Source organism: Rhinatrema bivittatum, chromosome 2, assembly GCF_901001135.1.
Source record: "Rhinatrema bivittatum chromosome 2, aRhiBiv1.1, whole genome shotgun sequence".
NCBI lineage: Eukaryota > Metazoa > Chordata > Amphibia > Gymnophiona > Rhinatrematidae > Rhinatrema > Rhinatrema bivittatum.
In genome coordinates this window covers 582,380,227-582,407,587 of record NC_042616.1, presented here as the reverse complement: position 1 = coordinate 582,407,587, position 27,361 = coordinate 582,380,227, and the positions used below count along the sequence as shown (strand labels likewise).

The window sequence follows — 27,361 nt, the reverse complement described above, 5'->3', positions numbered from 1 at the left end:
TACCCCCGTTCCCTCCTAGGCCGCTCCGAAATCGGAGCGGCCTAGAAGGGAACTTTCCTTTGCCTTCCTAGAAGGGAACTTTCCTTTGCCCTCCCCTCACCTTCCCCTCCCTTCCCCTACCTAACCCACCCGCCCGGCCCTGTCTAAACCCCCATCCTACCTTTGGCGGGGGATTTACGCCTCCCAGAGGGAGGCGTAAATCCCCGCGCGCCAGCGGGCCTCCTGCGCGCCGGGCCGCGACCTGGGGGCGGGTACGGAGGGTGCGGCCACGCCCCCGGGCCGTAGCCACGCCCCTTACCCGCCCCCAAAACGCTGCCGACACGCCCCCGCAACGCCGCGCGCTCCGGCCCTGCCCCCCGACACACCTCCCGACACGCCCACTCCGAAAACCCCGGGACTTACGCGAGTCCCGGGGTTCTGCTCGCTCCGGTGAGCCTATGTAAAATAGGCTCACCGGCGCGCAGGGCCCTGCTCGCGTAAATCCGCCCGGTTTTGGGCGGATTTACGCGAGCAGGGCTCTGAAAATCCGCCCCTATGTGCACAGTTGAGCACCTACGCGTATGCACGTTCTTTCAATGGAAAAAGTCTAACAACTGCAGGTATTTTCACATATATTTTATGAACCAATATTCAAAGGGGAACTTTTCTCTTTGAAAACTGACGAAGTTTATGAGTTAAAAGAACTAATTTACTTTACAATTCCGCACATAGTTTGAAAGTTGCTGTCTGTAATTCTGCAGTCAAAGTCAAGCCACACAACGATTTTCTGGAAGTGGCTTGATTTATGTCTAGTAATGGAGGTCCAGTTACAGAAAATGTGATTCTTCAAAAAATAATACTATTCTGTTAGGGGTAGATTTTCAGACGAGCGCGAACAGCCTACTTTTGTTTGCGCTCCAGGCGCAAACAAAAGTACGCTGGATTTTAGTAGATACGCGCGTATCGGCTAAAATCCTGGATCGGCGCGCGCAAGGCTATCGATTTCGTATAGTCTGCGCGCGCCGAGCCGCGCAGCCTACCCCCGTTCCCTCCTAGGCCGCTCCGAAATCGGAGCGGCCTAGAAGGGAACTTTCCTTTGCCCTCCCCTCACCTTCCCCTCCCTTCCCCTACCTAACCCACCCGCCCGGCCCTGTCTAAACCCCCATCCTACCTTTGTCGGGGGATTTACGCCTCCCGGAGGGAGGCGTAAATCCCCGCGCGCCAGCGGGCCTCCTGCGCGCCGGGCCGCGACCTGGGGGCAGGTACGGAGGGCGTGGCCATGCCCCCGGGCCGTAGCCATGCCCCCGTACCCGCCCCCAAAACGCTGCCGACACGCCCCGCAACGCCGCGCGCTCCGGCCCTGCCCCCCCGACACGCCTCCCGACACGCCCACTCCGAAAACCCCGGGACTTACGCGAGTCCCGGGGTTCTGCGCGCGCCGGTGAGCCTATGTAAAATAGGCTCACCGGCGCGCAGGGCCCTGCTCGCGTAAATCCGCCCGGTTTTGGGCGGATTTACACGAGCAGGGCTCTGAAAATCCGCCCCTTAGTGTTGCTTCCCTTTCTCTGTAAGAGGCAGCAGACCTACCTACATTTTTCATATTAAAAGCATAAGAATGAAACTTGAAAGGAGTTATGCGTGTAACATTAGTATATATCAGCGGCAGCGGAATGCTATTTTGTTTTGCGGGGCCAACTAAACTCCACCCCAGCTCCACCTCTAATTCTGCTCCAAGCTCCTCCCACATTCCCACTAGCATTTTTTAAATTTACATTTACAGTTAATGACATTCTATCTTGCATGCATTCCTCACATAAATCATGGAGTAAAATAATCTCCAGACCAATTAAATACTTGATGCTAGAAAACCAAATCAAGTGGTAAGGGAGAAAATGAAAAAATAGCACTACTAATAGAAATATCAGTACTAAGTGATTATTCTGTTTTATGTACAGAGAGAGAGAAAATCATCAAGTACCAAGAGATGTAATCTGAGATGTAATCTGAGACCACGAAAATGTGACCTAAATATACAGAAATAGTCATTTATTTGGGCACCATTTATCAGATTAAAAACTTCCAAGTTCCCCTCGATATGTTGCCTTTATATAAAATACCTTTACAAGCTTCAAAAAGGATGGGGAATCAGGGAAGATAAGGAAAGAGAATAAGGGAAGAGGAGGAGGTAGGAAGGAGGAGTATCATGGGTGGGGGTGAAAGAGAAAGAGGAAATATTGGGATGACGAGGAAGGGAGAACTAGGGATAGGGGTGGTAAAGAGGAGGAGAGAAGATTTGGATAGCAGTAAAGAAGGAAGGAAGCCCTAGCCCCCAGTAACACCACTTCCCCTCCCTCTCCCTCACACACTTCTCCCCATTCCCTTACTCTTCCTCACCCACCCAACCCACCTGATCTCCTCATCTTCCCGGGTTTACTTCCCTTCCCTCTAATCTCCTCACTCATCCTCATTCACGTCCTCCCTCTCCCAACAATCCCTCTTCACTCATCTTCCTTTACAAACTGCCCCACAATCCCCTCACTCCTTCACTCCCACCCCCCTATGATACCCTCACCTCCTTCACTCTCACCCCTGCTATTTCCTCAGTCCCTCTCCCTGAAAGAGAAGCCTCACTGATGACAGGCAGGGGCAGCATGTTGTTTATTATCCATGTCCCCCTGCCCCCTCCCCTCTGGCAGCTGAAATCCCCTAACTCACCCTCCTCCATGTTTTGAAACATGTAATAGGAGCAATGCCACCAGCTAGAAAAGCAACTGGATTAGAGGAGCATAGTTGAGATCAGTCATTGCCAAGACATGAAATGGGGCAGTCGAAGACAGGAACATGTACTGGGAAAGGAAAGGGAAGAGGAGGCGAGGACAGAAACTTGGGGCACCAAAGAATGTAGTCTCAGCATCAAAGTTTCTTCTCATTTTTCCTGGGGCATCTGTTCTCTGCCTCCTTTTTGCCCCTCCCCTATACTCCTCTCTCTCGTCTCCTCCCCCCCCCCCCCCATCCTAGTATCTGGCCCCTTGCTTTTCATCCCTGTCCCCAGCATCAGCCTCTTGCCTTTCCTCACCCTCTCTATAATCCCCCTGCCTCTCCTCAAGAATATATATGGGAGCCGGTGGTTCAAGCTATTTATTTAGTTACCTGGCACACTGCCCCTTTAAATTGCAGAGGAAAGGACACAGACTGAGTGGTGCAGGATCAGGGCTGGCTTGACTTAATGTTACTTCTAGGCCCATCAGGCCTAATGAGCTATTGGGGATGGGAAGGAAGGAGGGTCGGAGCAGGATCTGTGATGCTGAGCAATGGGAGACTTCTTTGTAGTAGCAGCTGCCACCCAGCACCGTGAGCATATTCAGATCTGACGGATGGCCCCCATCCTGTCTGCTGATTTTGTGCACTGTCGGATGAATTTTAAATCGGCCATGTGCGCAAATTCCGGCAGTTACGTGTGTGGCTGGGCGCTGCACGTGACGTGCACATTTTCAAAAGTACACCTGATACCTGCAGAAGTGATGTGCCCTTAAAAAGGGGCAGGCCATGGGGCGTGGTCTGGGTGGGGAGGAGTGCGGCAGGGGGCGGGCCGGGACAGTGCCATTGTACACACTATCCCGAGGACTCATGCAACTTATTTCCGCTCTGGCCCTGACATAAGTTCAAAAACAATAAAAAGGAGGAGGCAAGATGGCGGCATAGAACGGTGCACGGAACGCATGAGCTGAAACTTTCTTTTTTCCTGAAATATATTGAGCTATGCCTGCAAAGAGAAAAGGCAAAGTAAGGATTTACCCTTCCGAATCCTTACCACCGCTAACACAGCTCGACATTGAGCATTTCTTGTCTACTCTGGATGAACAGGGAACTGATGAACTCCTTGGGAATCCCCGCGAAGGAGAGAGGGGAGTTTTCTTGGAGGAAGCTTCCCTCCAAGCGCCAGCCTCCAGCTCAACATGACCCCGGTAGAGACGCAGCCCAGGCGCCTACCGATGACACGGTGAAGGCGACGGGGCAGGAGGGGGCAGTCTCGACTGCAGTGCTGAACGCCGAGAATACCCTGGATGCCGTGGAAGAAGTTGACCACGGCGATGGAGGAGAGGCAGCTGGGTCTGCTGGAGAACCCCGTGAGAAGTGTGAGAGATGGGTGTCTCCAGAGGAACATCGTGGCCAGGTGACACCGAGCACTGGGGGGTGAATTAACGTTAATACCACCCAGACCGGAGGCTATTACCCTGGAGACTATTTGGGAGTTGGTGGCAGGGCTCGGGGCCTCACTAAATAGGTTGGAGAAAAAAATGGACTCTGTGGCCTATAATTTTCATCAGAAAACAGATGAAATTCAAGAATAAGTACAAGAAATTTCGAATAAAGTCGGCGCGGCAGAGAATAAGATAAAAGCTATACAGGATTTAAATGGGGCTATTCTTAGAGATCAGATTTCCTGTTTAAGACGTTTGAAAGCAATTGAAAACAGTACTAAACATCTCAATATAAGGATCTTACATTTTCCTAAAATCGCTGGAGAAATTTCCTACATCACATTGAAAAGATTTCTTACAGAAGCTCTCTCTTTTCCTTCTGATAATATTCCCTTTGTTAATTGTTGTTACTTTTTGAATAAGAGAGCCTCATCAAGAGGAATAAATTCAGTAAATATACCAGCGAATTTGACCAGTTTCCTGGAGAATTCCAATACAGATGTTTTAGAGAGGAATACTCTCTTGGTATCATTTATTAATAACAGGTTGTGAATAACGTTATGAAATCCTACTTTAGGAAATTTCCCTTAATGTTCTATGGCCAGCCTGTAAAGCTATTTCCTGATCTGGCTCAGGCTACCCAGATCAGGAGAAAAGAATTTCTTACTTTGTGGCAGAAAGTAATTGCCTTAGGTTTTTCTTTTGTGTTACGTTACCCGTGTAAATGTATTCTGAAAAGAGGCGCAGTGGTATTTATATTTTTTCAGTTTGAGCAATTTCGAAAATTTGTGGAGTCCCGTCAGCCCACTACTTCTTCCCCAATTACTCCTAATGGGGAGAGGGTTTAAAAATCAAGAAAGCCAGATTTAATCTATGTTAGAGCCCTTTTGATAGCAAATTTCTGGGGTTTTTTGGTAAATCTCCTTAAAGAATTTCACTTGCCTCCAGGTTCTCAAGTTTCTTTATAAAAATGGCTCTTGTTTAAATAGAAATTGAATAATTATAATTTGATGGTATGGCTTCATTTTGAATGATTTATGTTAAAATTTCTACAGTATAATTGCTTAAATTTCCGATATTGTTAAATCATGTTTTCTAATTTGTAAAAGAAAAAAATTGAATAAATAACGAATAAAAAAAAAAAGGATAGATAGGAAGGGTTTAGGGGGTGAGGAGGAGACGAAGAGAGTGGGAAAAGGGAGGGAATTTAGGTAGCGGGTAGCACGTGTGCACGGATTATAAAATTCATCGCACATGTGCGCGCGGCCCATGGATTTTATAACATGTGCATGTCGGAACATGCATGTTATAAAATCCGTGCGTCCATGTGCACACGCATCTTTTAAAATCTGCCCCCAGTGCCAGCCGTGAGATTTGAACATACTCATGCTGCTGGGTGGCAGAGCTGGAATACACTGGGTTGCAGCAAAGGGAAAGGCTTCTGCTGTTCCTACAGCAATCCTGCTAGGTTCTCCATAGGTTGTGGTACAGGTAGCTGCTCTCCTCCTTTGTGCGACAAAATGTAGTCTGTGTGCAGTTGCACATGCATACAACTTACAGGAAATAGTAGTTGTAGCTTGAGCCCGGTGAAGGCTTTTTCGCTTGTCATTCCTGAAGAAAACTGGGGAGAGGGCCATGACCCCTGTGGTCCCCCTCTTTCTTATGCCTATGACATATCATATAGAGATGAGCTTCGTTTTTTTCTACTGGGTCGTTTTTTTTGAATCGGACGCTTCGGGGTAAAGTTTGCTTTTCCTCAGTTAGTTTTTTGGAAAAACGAACAAAAAACTAATTAGAGAAAAATGAAACGGGCCCAAAAAACTACACGGGAAAACTAAGTTAAAAAAAAACTATCCCAAGTATTAAAATTTACAATAATACATTAAATACAAACCACCCCCCCCCACCATCCCGATCCCTCCCTAAGACTTACTAATATCCCTGGGGGTCCCGCGAGCGATTTGTCCCTCCGTGCTGTCGGGCTGTGTGGCCTGCCTCGCATCAAAATGGCGCCGATAGCCTTTGACCTACTATGTCACAGGGGCTACCATTGGTCAGCCCCTGTCACATCGTAGGAGCAATGGATGGCCGGCACCATCTTGTGCTCCTACCATGTGACAGGGGCTGACCAATGGCACTGGTAGCACCTGTGACATAGTAGGTCAAAGGCTATTGGCGCCATTTTGATTCCTGGCAACCAACGGCGAGATCGCTCCCGGACCCCTGCTGGACCACCAGGGACTTTTGGCAAGTCTTGTGGGGGACAGGAGGGTCCCCCAGGACTTGCCAAAAGTCCTTGGTGGTCCAGCGGGGGTCTGGGAGAGATCTCCTGCACTCGGGCCATCAGCTGCCAGTAATCAAAATGGCGCTGATAGCCTTTGCCCATACTAAGTCACAGGGGCTACCGGTGCCATTGGTCAGCCCCTGTCACATGGCAGGAGCACAAGATGGCGCTGATGGCCATGTGACAGGGGCTGACCAATGGCACCGGAAGCCCCTGTGACATAGTAGGTCAAAGGCTATCGGCACCATTTTGAGCGAGGCAGGCCACACAGTCCAATGGCACGGAGAGACAAATCGCTCGCGGGACCCTGCTAGACCACCAGGGATGTTAGTAAGTCTTGGGAAGGGATCAGGATGGTGGTGGTGGGGTTGTATTTAATGTATTATTGTAAATTTTAATGCTTGGGGTGGTTCTTTTATTTAAAAGAATAAAATGTGCCCTTCCCCCCGTACAAACTCGAAAAACAAATTTTTCTCGTAGTTCGGGGAAAATCTGTTTCAGGGTGGGGCCCCCGAACCACGATGAATTAGGCAATTTCGTTGAAATTGCCTAATTAGTCATAATCGAATGCACATCTCTAATATCATAGCAATTTTGAAAAGTCCATTTGTGTGTGTAAAACCTTTTGAAAATTCAGCCCTATGGAATGAATTTTCAAAGGATTTATGCACGTTATTGTAACAATTTTCAAAAGTCTATTTACATATATAAAACCTTTCGAAAATTTGGCCCTATGGAGTGAAAATCCTTTTGAAAATTATCTCCCCTTAGTGAAGTATGCATACAGCTTTATATTGCAAACTTACATACATATGGTCATACACTTCATAAAGACTGGACTTACCTTTCACAGTATTGGCCTTCATATCCAGCAAGGCAGGCATCACAGCGGAAATCACTGGCACCCTCCAGTACACAAGTGGGACTAAAACTAGGAGAAACCAGGGCACAAAAGTTGATTACATTTTTTACCTATGTACTAAATCACAGCACAAATTTTGAAAACTAGGAGGAGTTTTATACTTTCAAGGATGCTTTATTCTGCATTAAAAGTCTATTCCTATCATATATTTAACAGGGCACACACTGTACATTCTACACTCAAGTACTATTCATTGACAGATATGTCACAAAGCTAAAGAGTTTACTTTACGTAAGCAAGCACATGGAACACTGGCAAGATTGTTTATTTTAGGAAGTATAACAAATCTAATAAATACGTACAATTTTACAACCATGACAAGTTTCTTTGCAGGTCATAAGATTTTATTGGATCACTTACATCACCTGAATAAAGGTCCTCTGTGGTCTCAAAAGCTTATATATATATATTGTCTTTGAATTATTTTTATGTAGTTCCAACAAAAGGAATCCTAGCCTGCAAAAAATCCAGTTTTCTACAGACTACTTAAACTCTGTATTTATTATGGTGTATGTGCTAATTTTGCTTGAAATCCGCTTTGGGCTTTTGTTTTTTTTAAAGGTGGAATTTCAAGTTAGAATAAATAAATTGATTAATCAGTTAATGGCTGAGTCACAATTTAGACCAGCCAAAAGGATTTATACAATGCGAAACTCTTTCTACTTGAGTGTATACACTATGCTTCTTTTGAAAAATCTTTTTGTTTATGAAAGCAGACTCATTAGAGATGTTTTCCAGTTTGCTTACTGCCCATTTACATAATCTACTCTAAGGACAGTTCAGGAGAGCAGATAAACTCAAACCAGTCAAATACTTCAGAAATGTATATATCCTTTATCTGTACCAATGATTTTATAAACAGCTCATCAATCACTAGTGAACAGGTTCATATTGCTCAATGGTTTAAGATTCAGAATCTCAATGGGCCAAAAATTCATATTTCTCAATTACTAAAATCATATTGAAATACAGGATCATTTTTCATTCCAGCTAAAATAAAATATAACTATTTATGATGAGGACTATATCTAAAAAAAGGTAAAATAAATAAAAATAATTTATACATTTAGTTCAAAATGAGGCTGCCCGCTTCTTAACTGGTACCAGATGTCATGAACATATTTATCCTGTACTTCAGCAATTCCTTTAGTGGCCTATCCAACAACAACTTCAATATAAACTTGCTACAATCACACATAATACATGACTGCAGAAAAAGACAGTATGACCAATCCAGTCTGCCCATCTGTCCAATCAATTTAACAGAATAATTCTCATCACTTCCTTAGATATCCCCTGTATTTATCCCATGCTTTCTTGAAATCAGATACTGTTTTTGTCTCCACCACCTCTAATGGGAGGCTGTCCCACACATCCACCACCCTCTCTGTAAAGAAATATTTCCTAAGATTATTGTTGAGTCTACTCCCTTTCAACCTCAACTCATAACCCCTAATTCTAGAGTTTCCTTTCAATTGAAAAAGGCTCACCTCCTGTGCAAGGAAACCTTAGCAGAGAGAGTGTTTCTCAAGGAAAGAGACTGCTGAAATTGCAGAGTCAGATTAGGCTTCTGCTAGAGCTTTTGGTGCCCAGGGCCTGGCACTATTTACAGGTCTGTGTTCTATGGCATCGACATTGGAATTAATGCTTTGGGCGTTCGCACATATGCGGCCTCTGCAAGGGGCTCTTCTCTCACTGGAATCTGTTATTGGAAGAGTTTCATCTTCCTCGTCCGTTAGAGGGGGAAGCCAGGGACAGTTTTTTTCCTGGTGCTTACTCACACCAATCTCGAGCATGGAGCGGAATTGAAGATTCTGAATTGGATAATAATTATTTATTTATTTAAATCTTTTTTATACCAGTATTAGTAGTTACATCATACCGGTTTACATCAGAACTGAAGGTGGAAAATACATTAAACAGGTACTGGGGATAGGACTACAGAGAACAAACACAGGAGTGTTGCCACCGTTGCAATCCTCTCTGGATGGAGGGCAGTGTGGCAAGATCAGTCGGCGCAGGGCCAGTGGTCGAAACAGGAGGCCTCACAGCCTAACGATTGGTTAGGGACGAGAGCAGAGCATTTCATGTTGCTTGCCTGTCTGCCAAGGTTACATGGCCTTCCAGTATGGATTCTATCAGACAATGCAACGACAGTGGACTATATCACCGTTAAGGCAGAATCAAGAAATCAGGCAATGGCTTGAGAGGCCCAGGAGTTGAACCTCTGGGAAGAACACCACTTGGAGCAGCTGGCAGTGTCTCACATAGCCGGCGTGAACTACATTCAGGTGGATTTTATCAGTCAGAGAAAGTTAGATCCCGGGGAATAGGTGCTGTCAGAGGCAGTGATGTATCTCATTCATATATCCTGACCAAAGAGAACACCAAGGCATCACGATTTTACAGCCGCTGAACATAACACGGTTCAAAAGGAATCGGAGCTCTGGTGCTGCGTGGACATGCGTGGACATGAGGGATTCTTCTTTGTCTTCCCTCCTGTGGCCTCTGGTGGACAAGGGATTACGGCAGACAGAGAAACATCTAGGCTACGTGATCCTGCTACTCCAAAGTGGCCACAATGACCATGCTTACCAGATCTGAACAACAAGGCCATAGATGGGACCCTGAGGTTCAGACATTGGTTGATTGTTTTCCACCAGGGTCCAATAATTTTGGGTCAGGTGGCGCCCTTCTGTCTCGTGGCTTCGCTTCTGAGAGGAGGGGATAGCCGCGGCTCCGGATAATGACGTCAACTTATTCATAGTATTTAAGCTCAAGCTCCACTCCATAGCATTGCCTTTGCAACAGGTCTCATCGCTGGTTGAGTACTCGTTGCTGTTAAGAGATTCATCTCTTCCCTGTGTTCCTGCTCCTCATTGTTCCCGGTTCCTGTTTCCTTGTTTCTGCCCTGCTGATGCTTCGGATTGAGTACCAGGACTTTGACTTTGCTTCCCCTGACTATGCTACAGCCTATCTCCAGACCCAGACCTCTGCTTCGCCTGACTACGCTACAGCCTATCTCCAGACCCAAACCTCTGCTTCGCCTGTCTACGCTACAGCCTATCTCCAGACCCAGACCTTTTTTCATCCGACTATGCTACTGACTATCTCCGTGACCTGACCTCAGCTTTGCTTGACTACACTATTGATTATCTCTGTGATCAGACCTCAGCCTTGCTTGCCATTGCTTCTGGATTGCCGCCAGCCTTGACTCAAGCTGGGGTGATCCTGAGCCAACGCACTGCTTCTGGTACTACAGTCCCATGCTCATTCTACTCCCATAAATTCTCATCTGTGGAGCAGAACTACAGCACAGGAGATCGTGAGTTACTTGCCATAAAATTGGCCCTTGAAGAATGGTGCCCGTGACTAGAGGGTGCGCAACATAAGTTTACGGTGTTCACCGATCATAAGAACCTGGAACATCTGAGCCAGGCCCAACGTCTCAATGTCCATCAAGCCCGATGGGCTCTGTTCTTTTCCAGGTTCATTTTTTAGCTTCGTTACCATCCAGCTGATAAAAACCTCCGGGCAGATGCCCTATCATGCTCATTTGAGCCTGAAGACACTCCGGAAGTACCCAGCCATATAATAGACCCAGCCTGTATTTGTTTGTCCGCTACTCACCCAGTTCCTGCTGGGAAGACTGTCATACCCCGACAACTTTGAGAAAGAATCATGTGCCCAGCGGAGAACTAAGTTTGCCGGTCATCCAGGACGAGCACAAACCTTGGCACTGCTCCAGTGGCTCTTCTGGTGGCCTACTATGGCCTCTGACGCTAAAGCGTACATCAAATCCTGTAACACTTGTGAACAGCAAAAGCCCCCTGGTCTCCTGCAACCACTTCCAACTCCAGAGGAACCGTGGACCCACCTGTCTACGGATTTCATCGTGGATTTGCCTCCATCGAAGGATCATACCGTAATATGGGTAACCATAGACCGATTTTCAAAAATGGCCCATTTCGTCCCTCTACCAAGCCTTCCATCCACTCCAGAGTTGGCACACCTATTTTTTCACTATATCTTTAGATTGCATGGCCTACCCAAGGACATCATCTCAGATAGAGGTCCACAGTTCATTGCCAGATACTGGCGTGCTCTTTCCCAAAAATTTGGTATTAGTATCAGTTTGACAACTGCCTATCATCCCAAAGCTAACAGACAAGCCAAGCGAATGGATCACTCCTTGAAGGCCTTCCAAGACAATTGGTCCGAACTTTTATCCTGGGCGGAGTTTTCTCACAACTCCCACATCGCCACTGCAACAGGCACATCACCATTCTCTATCATCTATGGAAAACAACCACGACCACCACTGCCCATACCTTTCTCAGGCCCTTTGCCCTTACCATGTGACAGGGTATCTGTGCCATTGGCCAGCCCCTGTCACATGGTAGGAGCACTGGCTGGCCAGCACCATCTTTAAAGATGGCCGCCGCCATCTTTAAATCCATGAACAGAATGGATGGCTGCCGCCATCGTAAATATGGCCACCGCCATCTTTAAAGATGGCCCCGGCCATCCAGTGCTCCTACCATGTGACAGGGGCCGGCCAATGGCACAGATACCCTGTCACATGGTAAGGGCAAAGGGCCATCGGCGCCATCTTTATGAGTGGCAGCCGACCGCCCGAGAATGGGAGATCGCTCCCGGGACCACCACTAGACCACCAGGTAATTTTAAAATGTTTTGGGGGGATTGGGAGGGTGGGGGAAGCTAAGGGGTCATCATTAAAGGGTCGGGTGGGTTTTTTTTTTAATCGGGCCATCGGTGCCATTTTTGAGTGGCAGTCAAAATGGCGCCGATGGCCCGAGAGCGGTAGATCGGTACCCGCACCCCCACTGGACCACCAGTTACTCGTAAAAAGTTTTGGGGGGGTTCGGGGGGGTGGGGGTAGGTAAGGGATTAGTTTTATAGGGTCGGGGTGGGTTTAGGGGTTGTTTTGGTGTGCCGGTTTTCCCGCCCTCCCCTCAATTAACTCCCGTTAGTGTCCACTAACGGGAGTAACGATTTTTCACGATAAATCGTGAAAATTTCTATTGTATCACGCACTGTACCGATTTTTGACGATTTAAAAAATATCGGACGATTTTTTTACATCATCAAAACACGATTCACATCCCTAATTTTTGTAAAAAGTACATAATGTAAATTTTTCTTGTTTGTGGAAACCTTGCCTTAAGAGAAGACTGGCTGCAACACTTTTCTTTTTCACCAGATTGACAGCTGCATATGCTAGATAAGAACTCCCTGTTACCTTCTAGGGTTGGCTCTGGGACATGTGCAAAGGGAACAGTCATTAATTGATCCAGTTACTTTTCCATAGTATCCAGAAGCACACACATTGCAGTTATCACCTCCTGTGTTATCTTGGCAGTTCTAGCAAAGAACAGAAAGAGGGATAAAAAGACATGTAAGTTAAATAAAAGTACATTAATTTCTCTTCTCTTGTGGTTATTGATTCTCTCTTGAAAAAAAAGCTTATTTGTGGGAACAGTCTTGTGATTTTGCATATGGCCTTATGGTAGGTATCGTGGAGTTCTTGCATATGTACCATGAACTAGTTACAATTAATTTTTGAATAAAAACATGTTACATCAAAGAGTCACAGAAAGTAAGGATAGGATGGGGCTTCAACAGACCATCTAGTCTATACCTCTAGCCCTCACCCCATGTAGGATCCACTATATCAACAGCATCCAGAAATATTTCTCTAAACTGCTCTTCAAAACTTCTAATGACAGTAATTCTACCATCACCCGAAGTAGCTTGTTCCAAGTAATTTACTTTTCTAAACGTATTACTTCATACCCCCTGAAGCCTTAAACAGCTGCTCTGCTTGGATGCCAAGTTAATATATTAGTTCTACAGTGTCTTCTATTTTTAAAGTCACTTCATTTTAGTATTGCAAATGACCACTTAACACAATAAGTGGACTGTTTTACTGAATTAGGCACTTAACCTCTATGTTTTGAATACTTTATATTCTAGAAAAGACCAAATGTGCCAATCCAATTGGACATTTGGGGTAATTTTTATACACCCTTCGCAAAAGAATGTCAGCAAAAAATGCTCTTAAGATACACCAATTTTCAAAGCAGAATTGCTCGCGTAAATCCACTTTGAAAATTATCCCACCAAAACTAACTCAACGAGTTACACCTGCTATAATGCCAGCACAAATCTTCCCTGAAAACGGATGCGCATATTTTTTAAAATAAGAAATGTATGTGCATAATCTAAAGGATATGGGGAAAGTCCAATCCCCTCCCCAAATCTTTTCCCAGGAACACCTCCATTCAGCCCAGGTAAACGTGAGCGTGAACATGACATACATGTAAAAGATTACTTGCATATCAGGCAGGCAGTTTTATAAATGGCCATTTCTACACATAAACACACCATTTTACCCGCAAAAGTCCCTTTGAAAACTACCCTCCCTGAGTTTTCAGTACCTCAAACCCCGATACATACCTAATTCAAGATTCTGAATTGTGATCCAAGGTGTTTTGGGTTTGTTTTTTTTTTTAATTCGTGTCAAAAACTGACTAAAGTAGGGAACGCTACTAAAAACAAAACAAAACAAAAAAACCCACAAAAGGTGGAGAATTGCTGAAGCAATAAAGTAGAGAAGCAAAGCGAAGCATAACATACCTGGCATTTCCCAGTGGTAGGTTCACAAGTTTCACTGTGATTGTTGCACTGACATGGTACACATGATGCAATTAATGGGCTTGGTCTTCTGACATTTAGTTCTGACAGGTTCTCTCTATAATAACCATCTGCACACGCCTAAATACAGAAACAATTTCTGATAGTTTAGAAGAGTTGAAACAATCACATCCCGAATGAGACAGGAAAAGAACTTAAAATTATTACATACACAGACCTCCGCCCCCCGCCCCCCAAGTATTCATTAATAGATAAGCCCAATTTTTCAACTATTAACTATTAAGCACAGCGCGGGAGAAAACATTTAATAACCTAGGCCTTTTATTTCCAATATAGCATCATACCTGGCATGAAAATCCTGCATATCCTGGAGGACAGTCGCACGTTTCTATATGATGTGCTACTTCTCTACCAGAATGCATTTCCTCCGCCTCAACTCCAATCTCCAGCGCAATAGATGAGATTCTTTATATATTGAAAAAAAAATTGCATATTTGTCAACTACAAATAATTAGTACAGAACAATGTTGTCAAAATCCTGGAAGACTGCATTTGATGTATAAAAACTTTGAGGGATTTTACAACTCATCTTTTCTTGATTTCAACAACTCACAGAAGTCAATATTCAAAGGTTTTAGCCAGATAATTGTGAGCTGTCCAGCTAATGCCTACTTTTGAATATCCTCATCACTTATCAGGCTAAAATTTAGCTGGATAAGGTAGGGGAGTTTGGGGGACATCATAGGGCACAGCTGAAATAGCTGAATAACTTATTCAGCTATTTCAGCTGTGCCTCCTCAGGCCCCTGTCTAGGGGGCACAGATCTGGGCACATATCTGTGCCCAGATATGTGCCCAGATATGTGCCCCCTAGACAGGGGCCTGAGGAGGTTTAAAGTTAGAATCACTGATTAAAGAAAAATTAGAGAGTACAAAAAAAAGCTCAATTCCCCACCCCAGTGAAAACAATGCTGGCCCTGCTGATCGGATCTCCTCTCCCTCCAAGCTTCCCAAAATGTGTACAAGTTGGGCTTTAGACACAAAAGGTTTTCCTCCACCCCCTCCCCAAAATTCCAAAGGTGAAGTAAGGGAAGGACCACAGCATTAAACCTCCTTCCTCCCACCCCCGTCAAGTGCACCCTAACCCTCCTGCCCCGCCAGCACCCCTCCTCCCCAAATCTCTAATGGCAACCTGGACCTTGGAACTTATGCACAGCTACCGATGCATCCAGCGTTGCTCTGACAGCAACGTTGGTTAACATAAGCTATCAGGCATTGCTCTCAAAGCAATACTCTGATAGCGAGTCTGCTAGCTTACAAGACCAGCATTGCCTTTGGAGCATTTCCCTACTTACCCCTCCCCTTTCCTCCCCCCTCCAGTCTGTTTCCACTTTTGGCTACAAATCGCACTCGTTTCTGCCCTTCCTTATCTATCTTCCCTTCCTTATTCCTCACTCATTTCTCCACCTGGCCTTCTCGCCTCACTCCCTTCCCTAGTTCTGACCTCCGCTTCAGCATTCCATCATTCCTTCCCAATGCTCTTCTATCCATTCCTCCCCGTCCCCACTCTCCCCACGCCTGACCCTTCCCCCCCCCCCCCTCCCCAAGATACAGACTCCTGCATTGCCCCAGTGCTCCCCCTTTCACAGTCTGCATTATCTGTGGTGCGGACGGGAATTTTGCTTTCACTGTTGAAAGCGAGAACCGTTGCCGTCAGCGTTGTCTGATGCACGCCGGTCCGATGGCAGTTGGTGAGAGAGGCAGAAGAGACGGTCAGGGAGAAGAAGATAAAAGGCTGTAGGGGAGGGAGAATAGATATGAAAAGTAAAAAAATAAAAATAAAAAATAAGTGAAATTGTCACCAAAAGAAGAAAGCAACAGGAAGGATGCGGGAAGAAGAGGGAAGGGATAAAGGGGAAAAAAGGAGATGAGCAACAGAAGAGAGCCTGAGGCAGCATCCAGGATGTGTGTATGGAGCAGTGAGGAATATAATATGAGAACTGTTTCTCCTACTGACTGTATCCTGCAGGATATTTCCTTATTTCTAATTGTGAGCGGATTTTCTTTGGGCGCACTTATGAACTCAACTGGATTCTTCCAATGTATAACTTGCAGGAGAGTCAGGCTGTTGTAACTGGTTTATTTCCATGAACAAGCAAATGTTCTTACTTTTCTTGTACAGTGGTGTTTCATAATATGAAGGCTGAAATGTTTTAATCAATTTTGTTTCCCTCTTTCTCTCTCTCCCCTCCTTCAGCTGCTTGAGCTAGAGATCATTAAGCAAGTTTCTCCTGACTCCTCGACAGATGTGATGATTAACTCCTCTGTTTTCCTAAGCACAAAGGGGCGGATTTTAAAAGGGTTCCGTGCGTATATTACGCACGGAACCATGAAAACCTGCTCCTGAGCGCGCCGAGCCTATTTTGCATAGACCCGGAGATGTGTGCAAGCCCCGGGACGCGCGTATGTCCCGGGGCTTGAAAAAAGGGACGGGGAGTGGGCGGTCTGGGGGCAGGACTGAGGCCTCCAGCACAGCGGCCGAACCTGCCCGGAGGCAGGAGCAACGTATTTAACAAAGGTCGGGGGGGGGGTTTAGATAGGGCTGGGGGACGGGTTAGGTAGGGGAAGAGAGGGAAAGGTGGGGGGGAGGGCGGGGCGGAAGGAAAGTTCTCTCCGAGGCCGCTCCGATTTTGGAGCGGTCTCGGAGGGAACAGGGAAAGCCATCGGGGCTCCCCTAGGGCTCGGCGTGAGCAAGGTGCACAAGTGTGCACCCCCTTGCGCGCGCCGACCCCAGATTTTATAACATGCGCGCGGCTGCGCACGCATGTTATAAAATTGGGCATAGATTTGTGCGCGCCGGGTTGCGCGCACAAATCTACACCCGCGCGTAACTCTTAAAATCTGGCCCAAAGAACACTAGAAATGGAGTTTTTCCCCATTCTAACTAAGTATGCTTGCATTTAGTTCTGGCTGAATGCAGAAGTAACAAGGGAAGCTTGGGATATAGCTTCATGGCTGTATTTCTGTGGCTTAATTAGCAAGGGAAATATATTACAGTTTGTTCCCTTTTTAGTGGTTTGCTATGTTATATGTTTAAAAAAAAATGTACTGTGTGATCACCTGTTGTTCTTTTCTTTGTAACTAAGTTGATGTAAATTACAGAGTTCCTTCTGACTTCCGACCAAATGGCCGACTAATAAAATCCTGCTATAACCGTCTGGCCTGCTGTTTGTGAATATGAGACAATGCAAAGCCCGCCGCAGGTAATTTCGTATTTCCTGCGGTTCGGGTCTTTGAAATTCGGGGGGGGGGGGGGGGGGGGACCCGAATTTCAGGTTAGTGCGCACTAATGCAAAAATGAATTTTTTCCGAAATTTCGGGAAAAATTCATTCGGGATTCATTGTCCCCGAAACAGGACGAATTAGTCAATTTCATTGAAATTGCCTAATTCGTCCTGAACGAATGCACATTCCTATGAGACATACTGCTGGAGTGCTGCATGAAGGTATCCATTAAGTGTGTGTGTGCATATGTGTGCGCACGTGTGTGCAAGACAATGCTGTAGCAGACAGGAGGAAGTAGAAGACCAATGCAGCACTGGGGGAATTGGAAGAGAGCATAACAGTGAATGGGAAAAAGAATAGGTGATAGTCTAGTAAGGGCAGAGGAAAAGTCTGGGGGTCGGGGAAAGGAACAGAGTTAGTCTAGTGGCCCAGGAAAATGGATGTTAGATGCAGAATCTGGCACAGTATCAAATTCTGCAGTAGTTGCTGAACATCACAGGAAAATTGAGAATGAGTATATTGTATACTTTGATATTTAAAAAAATGCATGAAAATAAGATACTTTACCTGCTCTGTTGTAGGCTTTCCCCATAAGAAGCCTTGATGAGTATGTATTCAATATTGCTTAGAACAGACATGAAGTCGGAATGTGAGACAGAGCGGTCAGACACAGAGTTCAAATATTTCCAGGAATGCTAGGGGAAATAAATCCCATGAAAACTTAATCAATACAACTAAGACAAAAGATTACACATAACTAATGAATACATTCTAATGATTAATAGGCACAGATGAAGTTTTACACACATGCATATTTCCAAATTTATCTCATCTTTATAAAAGCTATATAAATAGAATTTTTAAATAAATGTGTTATGCTTTATATCAGAATTAATGAAAACAAATTTTCAAGCACAGAAATGCTAGAACTATCTGCTACATATTCATCAATATTTCAGAAATACACAAGGAAGGAATTTACATTTACTGGTTAATTCCCTTTCCTTGAGTCCTGACAGTCTAGTCCAGACAAGAGGGATTATGCTTCCTCACCAATAGTTGGAGGCAAAGAAAGTCTTGCCTTTTTTGATATCATCTTATATATTCTGGGATAGCAGAGTATTATGTCAATACCCTATTGCCCTAGCTTCCTTCCCCTTTACTAAGAACATAAGAAATTGCCATACTGGATCAGATCAAGGGTCCATCAAGCCCAGCATCCTGTTTCCAACAGTGGCCAATCTAGGCTACAAGTACCTGGCAAGCACCCAAACACTAAGAAGATCCCATGCTATTGATGCCAGTAGTAGCAGAGACCATTCCCTAAGTCAACTTGATTAATAGCAGTTAATGGACTTCTCCTCCAAGAACTTATCCAAATCTTTTTTAATCCCAGCTACACTAACTGCACTAACCACATCCTCTAGCAATAAATTCCAGAGCTTAATTGTGCATTGAGTGAAAAATAATTTTCCCGATTAGTTTTAAATGTGCTACTTGCTAACTTCATGGAATGCCCCCTAGTCCTTCTATTATCTGAAAGTGAAAATAATCAATTTACATCTGCCTGTTCTAGACCTCTCATGATTTTAAAGACCTCTATCATATCCCCCCCCTCATCCTTCTCTTCTCCAAGCTGAACAGTCCTAACCTCTTTAGCCTTCCTCATAGAGGAGCTGTTCCATCCCCTTTACCATTTTGGTTGCCCTTCTCTGTACCTTCTCCAGTGCAACTATATCTTTTTTGAGATGCGGTGACCAGAACTGTATACAGTACTCAAGGTGCGGTTTCACCATGGAGCGATAAAGAGGCATTATGACATTTTCCGTTTTATTCACAATTCCCTTCCTAAGAATTCCTAACATTCTGTTTGCTTTTTTGAATGCTACAGCACTCTGAGCTGATGATTTCAATGTGTTATCCACTATGATGCCTACACCTTTTTCCTGGGTGGTTGCTCCTAATATGGAACCTAACATTGTGTAATTACAGCATGGGTTATTTTTCCCTATATGCAACACCTTGCACTTGCCCACATTAAATTTCATCTGCCATTTATTTGGATGCCCAGTGTTCCAGTCTCACAAGGTCCTCCTGAAATTTATCACAATCCGCTTGCAATTTAACTACTATGAATAATTTTGTATAATCTGCAACCTCATTCATCGTATTCCTTTCCAGATCATTTATAAATATAATGATGAGCACCAGTCCAAGTACAGATCCCTGAGGCACTTTGCTCTTCTTTCATCCACATTTGTCAAAGAGAGTTGAAAATGGCCAAATTATAAGAAAAGAGAGAGAAAAAAAGCATTCAGATACTTAGCCAGATCACAAGCAGATTTTTCTGTTCCTTATCTGTCAGCCCCTTGCTCCTTTCTCTATCAAGAAAGGGTGAACTTACATTATTATTAATATTTGGGGGGTGGGTTAGGAAATTCATTGTGTAGAGAAACTCAATGATGAGAGAGGGTGACTTTTCCAAACTGTACATTAATTAAATCCTCCTCCCTCTCCATTTCCATAGCAAGAGAGAAAAAAAAAGAAAAACAAGAAATGGAACTTTCCCAATTAGTTATCACCTCAAGGACTGGTCTGGACTGGTCTGACAGGACTCAAGGAAAGGAAATTAACTGGTAAGTTATTATTTCATAATTTTAAATTTCACCATCCTCTTCATTCTATAGACCTGTCCAGACAAGTGGGCCATGCCCAAGCAGTACGTACCCTGGGTGGGATTAGGCCAAAATGGCCTCTAAATCTTTTCTGACAAATGTCACCTCCTCTCTTGCTTGCAGATTCAACCTATAATACTTTTCAAATGCATGTAAATGGGACCATGTAGTTGCCCTACAAATATCCTGTGGAGATACAAACTTGTGTTCCACCCATAACGAGACCTGGGTCCTTGCAAATGGGCCTTTAATTTGGGTGGTAAATGTTTATTTTCTCCAGTGTAGACCTCTATAATAGTTTCTTTGATCCATCTCGCAATGGATGTTTTGGCCACCACCTGGCCCTTTCTTTGGCCTCTGAACAGGACAAACATCCTGTCTGACTTCCTAAAATAATTTGTAACCTTAATATATCACAGCAGAACTCTCCTAATAGATGCAGGCTTTTCTTGGTCCCATCACAATCTGATCTCTTGAATGCTGGAAGAGATATTTCCTGGTTCATATGGAACTCAGACACTACCTTAGGCAAGAAGGACTGCACTGTGTGGATTATGACCCTGTCCTCATAGAAGGTCAAGTAGGAAATTGATTTCATTGCTCCTGATGGTGTTCTTCTAGCTGGTCAACCCTGTGCTCTGGGAGAGGGAATGGAGGTGGTTTGAGGAGGGCTGGGGTAATGTTTATACCATGTTACTGTTTGCTGACATTTGATTGTGTATACTTTCTTTATTCAAACTTTATTCAGTTAAGATTAAATTAAAAAAAAAAAGAATGCCAAGCAGGGATCATTACATGACAGTGCCTGGAGCTCTGAAACTCTTCTGGCTGTGCATATTGCAACTAAAAATACTGTCCAAAACAGCTGTACATCTTGGAGGGTGAAGGGCTGTAAGGCACAGAGCAAGAGAGGGACCTTGGGGTGATAGTGTCTAGCGATCTGAAGATGGCGAAGCAAAGTGACAAGCTCAAGCCAGAAGAATGCTGGGCTGCATAGAGAGAGGAATAACCAGTAAGAAAAAGGAAGTGATAGTCCCCTTGTACAGGTCCTTGGTGAGGCCTTACCTGGAGTATTGAGTTCATTTCTGGAGACTGTATCTCAAAACAGACAGAGATAAGATGGAGGCGGTCTAGAGAAGGGCAACAAAAAACGGTGGGGGGGATCTCCATCAAATGATTTATGAGGAGAGGTTGAAGGATCTGAATATGTATACCCTGGAGGATAGGAGGTGTAGGGGAGATATGATACAGACCTTCAGATACTTGAAAGGTTTTAATGATGCACAATCGATAAACCTTTTCCGTTGGTAAGAAATCAGTAGAACTAGGGGTCACATAATGAAATTCCAGGGAGGATGTCTCAGAACCAATGTCAAGAAATATTTCTTCACGGAGAGGGTAGTGGATGCTTGAATTGCCCTTCCAGAGGAGGTGAAGACAAAACAGTGAAAGATTTCAAAGGGGCACAGAGGATCCCTAAGGGCTAGAGAATGTAAGTAAAGAAAAGAATGCATGCGTGTAACTTGCTGGTGTGGCGGTTGCTACCCTTAACCAATAAGCCTTCATACTGTTGATGCAACTCCATTATTGCTCTCTGCTTTAACGGCAGGGGAAAAAGAGGAAAAGGGGAACTAGATTCAAACAGAAAATCAACAAGGATATTGGATTTATGGTCTGGGAAAACAAATAAGCATGGGGGAAATCAGATAAGTATGGGGGTACTTTGCTGGTGTGGCGATTACTACCCTTAACCAATACGCTTTCATACTGTAATGCAATCCATTATTGCTCTCTGCTTCAACAGCAAGAGGTAACAGGGAACTGGACTCAGACAGCAACCAACAAGGGCCCTGACTTTGACAGTTTGGGAAACTAAGCAAGGGGTTCACTTGTATGGTGCAGCAGATGCTACCATAAGCTTGCTGGGCAGACTGGATTGACTGTTTGGTTCTTTTCTGCTGTCGTATTCTATGTTTCTATTTCTTCAAAATCAAATCCTTTACCCAGGCTTCTCTTAGGGGTTCAAAAGTTGATTTGGTTAAGGCCCTCAACACCAGATTAAAGTTCCATGCTGGCACTACCTGCCTAACCAGGGGACACACTCTAAGGAGGTATGCTACATCTGGATAGGCACCAACTGATGAACCTTCCACTTGGCCTCTAAAACATATTAATGCTGCTACCTGTACTTTAAATAAGATTAATGCCAAGCCCCTGAATAGGCCTTCCTGCAGGAAGTCTAGAATTGATTGTACCTATGGTTTGAACACCTTTCTCCCTGCACCAAGACTCAACCAACTTCCAGATCTTGCCCTCTCAAAAGGGTCAAAACAAATCCATCCAAATACTCCTATTTCTCAGCTGTCTCCTTGCAATAGCCAAGCTGTAAGATAAATAATTTGATCTTTCATCAGGCCCTGGTGGAGAAGAATCCTAGTGTCTGCTCATCTGAGTGGCCTTTCCCTGCTCGTTCTTACCAGGTCTGCATACCATGTGTGCTTGGACCAGTCTAGAACTCCCAGAATGACCCATGCATTGTGGTCTGCTATCCTGCAGATTATCCTTGAAAAGTGAGAACATGTAGAGTTGTTTGTTCATCAGCAATGACTGAATCAGCACACCTATCCTTTCTGAACCATTTTCTCAGATTTGGGTGAAACATTTCCTGGCTTTGGTGTTTCAATGGATTGCCATCGGATCCCGTTTGGGCTGCCCCCAGGCCTCTACTATGCTTGCAAATGCCTCCTTGGACAGCTCTAGCCAACAGATAGTCCACCTGCTTATTTTAAATTCCTGCTATATGACTCACCATCAGTTCTTCTTGGTGGACCTCTACCCAGCTCATCAGGCTTCTCATTTCCTTCTCTAACTACAGGCTTCAAGTGCCCCCCTTGCTGTTCATGTATGCTGCTTCCATAGCAATGTCCAATATTACACTTTCAGCTTGCCCCTACACCCTTTATTTTTTTATTTTACTCATTTGTATACCACCTAGACAAGGTTCAAAGCAGTTCACAATACATAAAAACAAACAAAAACAAATCAAATTAAACAATAAATATTCAAATAAAATATTACAGCAAAACAAAAATATTAGACATAAAATATAAAATACTCAAGAAAATAATTCAGAAATCAGACCAATAAGAATAAAAACAGGAACAAACAACATAAGGAGCCATATTAAAAGCTGATTGAAATAAAAAGGTTTTAACAAGTTTTTAAAAGGCTAACTGGAGGATATTAAGTGCACTGTTTCAGGAAGGCTATTGCACAGCACGGAACCAGCAACTGAAAAATACCTTTCTCTGGTTTCCTCTAATCTTGCCAATCTAAAAGAAGAGAGAGATAATAATCTACATTGTGAGGAGCACAATGTGTGAGTAGGGATATAAACCTTCAGTAAAGCACCTATACATTGGAAGCCAGGGTTATCAATTTGTGAATAATAGTCACAATCTTGTATTTAATTCTGGCTGCTTCAATCAGGAGTCAGTATAGTTTATGTAGTACTGGGATAATGTGTTCTCTTACACTAGTGTCAGCACACACGCAGCTGTGACCTGCTTGTAGTACTTGTTCTGAAATCAGAAAGGTCTAACAAATGGTTAAGCTGGTAAAGAATTTTCAACTCTCCCTAGGGAGAAAGCTTTCGAGTGCCAGCCTGATTGCTCTGATCTCTAAATGGTTTATCGCCCAGGAGGCTTCTGTTAAGGACTACTTGCCAAGTGTTACTTACTCTTCACAATATGCCTCCCCAGCCCTCCAGGCTGACATTGATCGCTAATGTCGCCCACTTCAGCAGATCTAGACTTATCCTCGCGAACAAACTGGTGTTGTTTAACTATCACTGGGGACTTCTCCTGGACTCTTCTGGTACAAGTCTCTTCTCATAATTCTGACACTGTCAGGACCACTGTGCTTGTAGTGCCTTTTGCAAAATATGCATTTTGCTGTTGCCCAGGGAACCAGATCTATAGCTGCAGCCACTGATCCCAAAACCTATAGATAGGCCTTGGGATACTTGCTTGCCATCAATTTCTTCACTTATGTGCAACTTCAAGGCCCTCTCCTAGGTCATGAAGACCTTCCTTAACTTCATATCAAAATGTGCCCTTAGAGCCACAAGGGACAGTGAAAGCTATAAATGACTCATGGATTTGTTCACTATCCATCCCAGTGCCTCCAAGAGCTGTCTCACCTTCAGGGTGGAGTGCTCACTCTCTAACCTTGACTTGGCCCTTACCAGCCAGTCATCCAAATATGGGTGGACTAGAATCTCTTCTTTCTTTAATGCTGCTGCCACCACTACCATTGCCTTGGTAAAGGTGTGTGGCACTGTGACTAGACCAAAAAGCATGACCTTGAATTGATTGATAATGTTTCTCTAGGACTGCAAACTTCAGATATCTCTGGTGTGCTTCTCTGATGGGAATACTGTAGGCAGATATATTTCTATATGATCTAGAGAGGTAAGAACTTCCCTCTCCTTGTGCCTCCATGATTGATCTCAGTGTTTACATTCTGAAATGGGGTATCCTGAGCTATATGTTCATTTTTTTTTAGGTCTAGTACTGGGCAAAACATCTCTTCTTTCTTTGGTACAACAAAAGTAAAGCAAATAACAGCCCCTTCCAATCTTGGATTGGGAGACCGGGACTACCGCTTCCAGGTGAAATAGCTTCTCTACTATTGACTGAATAACTCCTTGCTTTAGCTGGGACCTGCAGAGGTACATAAAGTATTTTTCAAGAATAGAGTCAGTCAACTTGAGGGCACAACACTGCTGAATAGGATTGATCTGTTCTTCGTTATATGGTCCACTTCTCATAGAATCTTGATAAATAGCCGCCTAGTGGGGAAAGTGAGTAGTGGACCCGCACTTCAGGAGGTTCTCTCTCAGCTCCCCTCTGGATACCCCAAAAATTCAGCCTAAATTGGATCCTTCCTCCTTGTGGATATGAGCCCTTAGCTGACCTATATTTCCTTGACTCTTTGGGGCAACCTTTAAAGACTCTTGCTACCTCCTTTGTCTTGATCTTCTAGTAATCTATGAGGTTTGTAATCTCCTAGATTTTTTACCAGTTCTTCTGTGCCTTCCCCAAACAATAAGTGGCGTTTAAAGGGTAGCTGCTTAAATGAATCTTGGAGGGTGAGTCAGCTGCCCATTGTCTTAGCCACAAGAACATTTTTGACATGACAACAGTGGCCACTTGCTTGGAAGAGGTCCTTATTAAATCATACAAAGTGTCCACCACAAACATTGCCTTCGATTCTCTTTAGGAAGCTTCCAAATATGCATCATCCTCTTTGTCCTTACCTACAGGCCCTTGCTGAAGTCATATTATTGCCTGCGGATAGGCTAGTTAATTCAAAGGGCCTCTTTAGAAAAGAAATTTTCCTGTGCTGTGCATTTTCCTGTGCTGTGCATTCCAGAAGGCTGCCCCTCCCCTTTCCATTGAAATCATGCCTTTCCTTGTCACTCTTGTGACTTAAGTGTTTACTTTCAGAACTTTAAATAATTATTCTATCTCCTTTTGTTTTAGTGTACATAATTTACCCATCGTATTTCTGACCATTAGGGTTGTGTCCAGTTTTCTTATTCTGCCATAATCATTTCTCTGATGGCTGAATGAAGAGGAAAGGCTCTGGATGGTTTCATAATCCCAATGAGGATTGGGTCCCCATGACCCTTTATCCTTGATTAGGTCCAATGACTATTCCACATTAGCTATGAAAGCAGCCAGCTTCTCCTTTCTAAAAAGCCTAACTGTGGCATCGTTACTTTCCTTCAGACACCTTCTCCCCTGTGAGTCCTTTCATGAGCCATATGAATGTCTCATGTCCTCTGACTTTGAAGACTTCAAGCAAATAGAAAGCCTCTGTGAAAAATTTGGGGAGTGAAATACTTCCTTCCCCGGTTGGGGTGTTTTAGCTCCTGCCCCCTTCTCCCTGGCAGTGCATGGAGCTGATCAAGGACCTTTGCTTTCAGTAAGTGCCTGATCTTTCACCTCCCTATATGCCTTGTGTATCAAAATGATGAAATTTGTGCAAAAATCCATATCTGCCTCAATCTCCCTGGTTTTCTTGAGTTTTATGATCCAAATTGGTACTTCCTTGTTCAATGTAATGCACTCTTTGATGCACTGTTAACCGTTACAATGTAAACCAAATTGATTTGTAACTTGTTACAAGAATATCAGTATATAAAATTGTTAAATAAATAAATAAAATAAATCTCTCCTAGGCTTGGGTCCTCATCTCCATCAATTGCCTTAAATTGGGCCTACCTCACATTCTGTGTCAGTGTCTATTACCCAGTTTAGGATCCTCTCTTGGACCGCCGCCACCCCTCCCAGACTTCCCACTGTGCGGGTGTTAACTGCTCCTCCAATTACGCACCATTTGAGTCTGCCTCACTGATCTGGCCTCCGACCTCTGATACTCCCCATTGCACCTGCTTCTCTTTGGAGGCCTCTGATATGTAGCACCACACACAAAAGCCCACTATTGAGCTCTGTCTGCAGTTCCAGCAGAAATGGCATTTCCTGCCCCTCTCCACCATTGCTCTGTGGGGGTTGGGGAAGAGGATGGAAAGGAGTTTCAAGCCACTTTTCTTGCAGAGTTCTATCTCTCTCTCTCTCTCATTGCCTGGCTCTCATTTTTTTTTTTTTAGGCCAGCACTATGCTGGAAATGAATATAATGAAGTCAGGCCCAAATGAGAACTAGACTTTGGGTGGGAAGAACAGCTTTACCTGTTGGCCCTTTGCTACTGGTTCTTTCCTTTTCTTCTTTTTTTTTTTTCTGCTATCCCAATGCAGCCACCACCTACCTGGATGTAAAGAACTATTAACTTAAGACTGCTATTCCAGAATATATAGGCGGACGTCAGAAAAAAGGGAAGAGAAGAGGTTCTTTGCCTCCACCTACTGGTAAGGGAGCAGATTCCCACTTGTCTGGACTGGTCTGCAGGACAAAAATGATGTACCAATATGCATCCTATATCATTTATCTTTTTTTAAATGTTTAAGAGGCAGCTTCTACTCTGTAAATCCTCCAATCCCCGAGGAGCAACCACTAGGATTTAACTGGTTTGAATAATGAGGGTAGTTTTCAAACAGCTGCACTGCAGTAAAGTCTGTGTGTACATAGTTTTACCCACAGAAGTCCTTTGGAAAATTACTCTCCTATGAACCCCTCCAAAGAAGAATACTAGGAAACTATAATAAATTTAAAATTTGAGAACTCTGTTGTTATGTTAACTGGCTATCTGTTCAAAGACATTAGCCCGGTTTTGAGGGATTTTTTATTGGTTACCAGTTGCTTCAAAGGCTCA

The 27,361-nt window shown here is 44.2% G+C and overlaps 1 protein-coding gene across 1 annotated transcript in view; it reads right to left on the bottom strand.

The window, feature by feature from the left end:
- Positions 1-27,361, bottom strand: part of LAMA1 (laminin subunit alpha 1) — a 395,343-nt gene that overhangs the window by 164,000 nt on the left and 203,982 nt on the right. The window contains exons 27-31 of the mRNA XM_029591028.1: positions 17,917-18,044; positions 14,410-14,530; positions 14,048-14,185; positions 12,651-12,772; positions 7,310-7,396 (exon numbers count right to left, since the gene is read on the bottom strand). Coding sequence (XP_029446888.1) covers positions 7,310-7,396; positions 12,651-12,772; positions 14,048-14,185; positions 14,410-14,530; positions 17,917-18,044 — 596 coding nt within the window. The remainder of the gene's footprint in view (positions 1-7,309; positions 7,397-12,650; positions 12,773-14,047; positions 14,186-14,409; positions 14,531-17,916; positions 18,045-27,361) is intronic.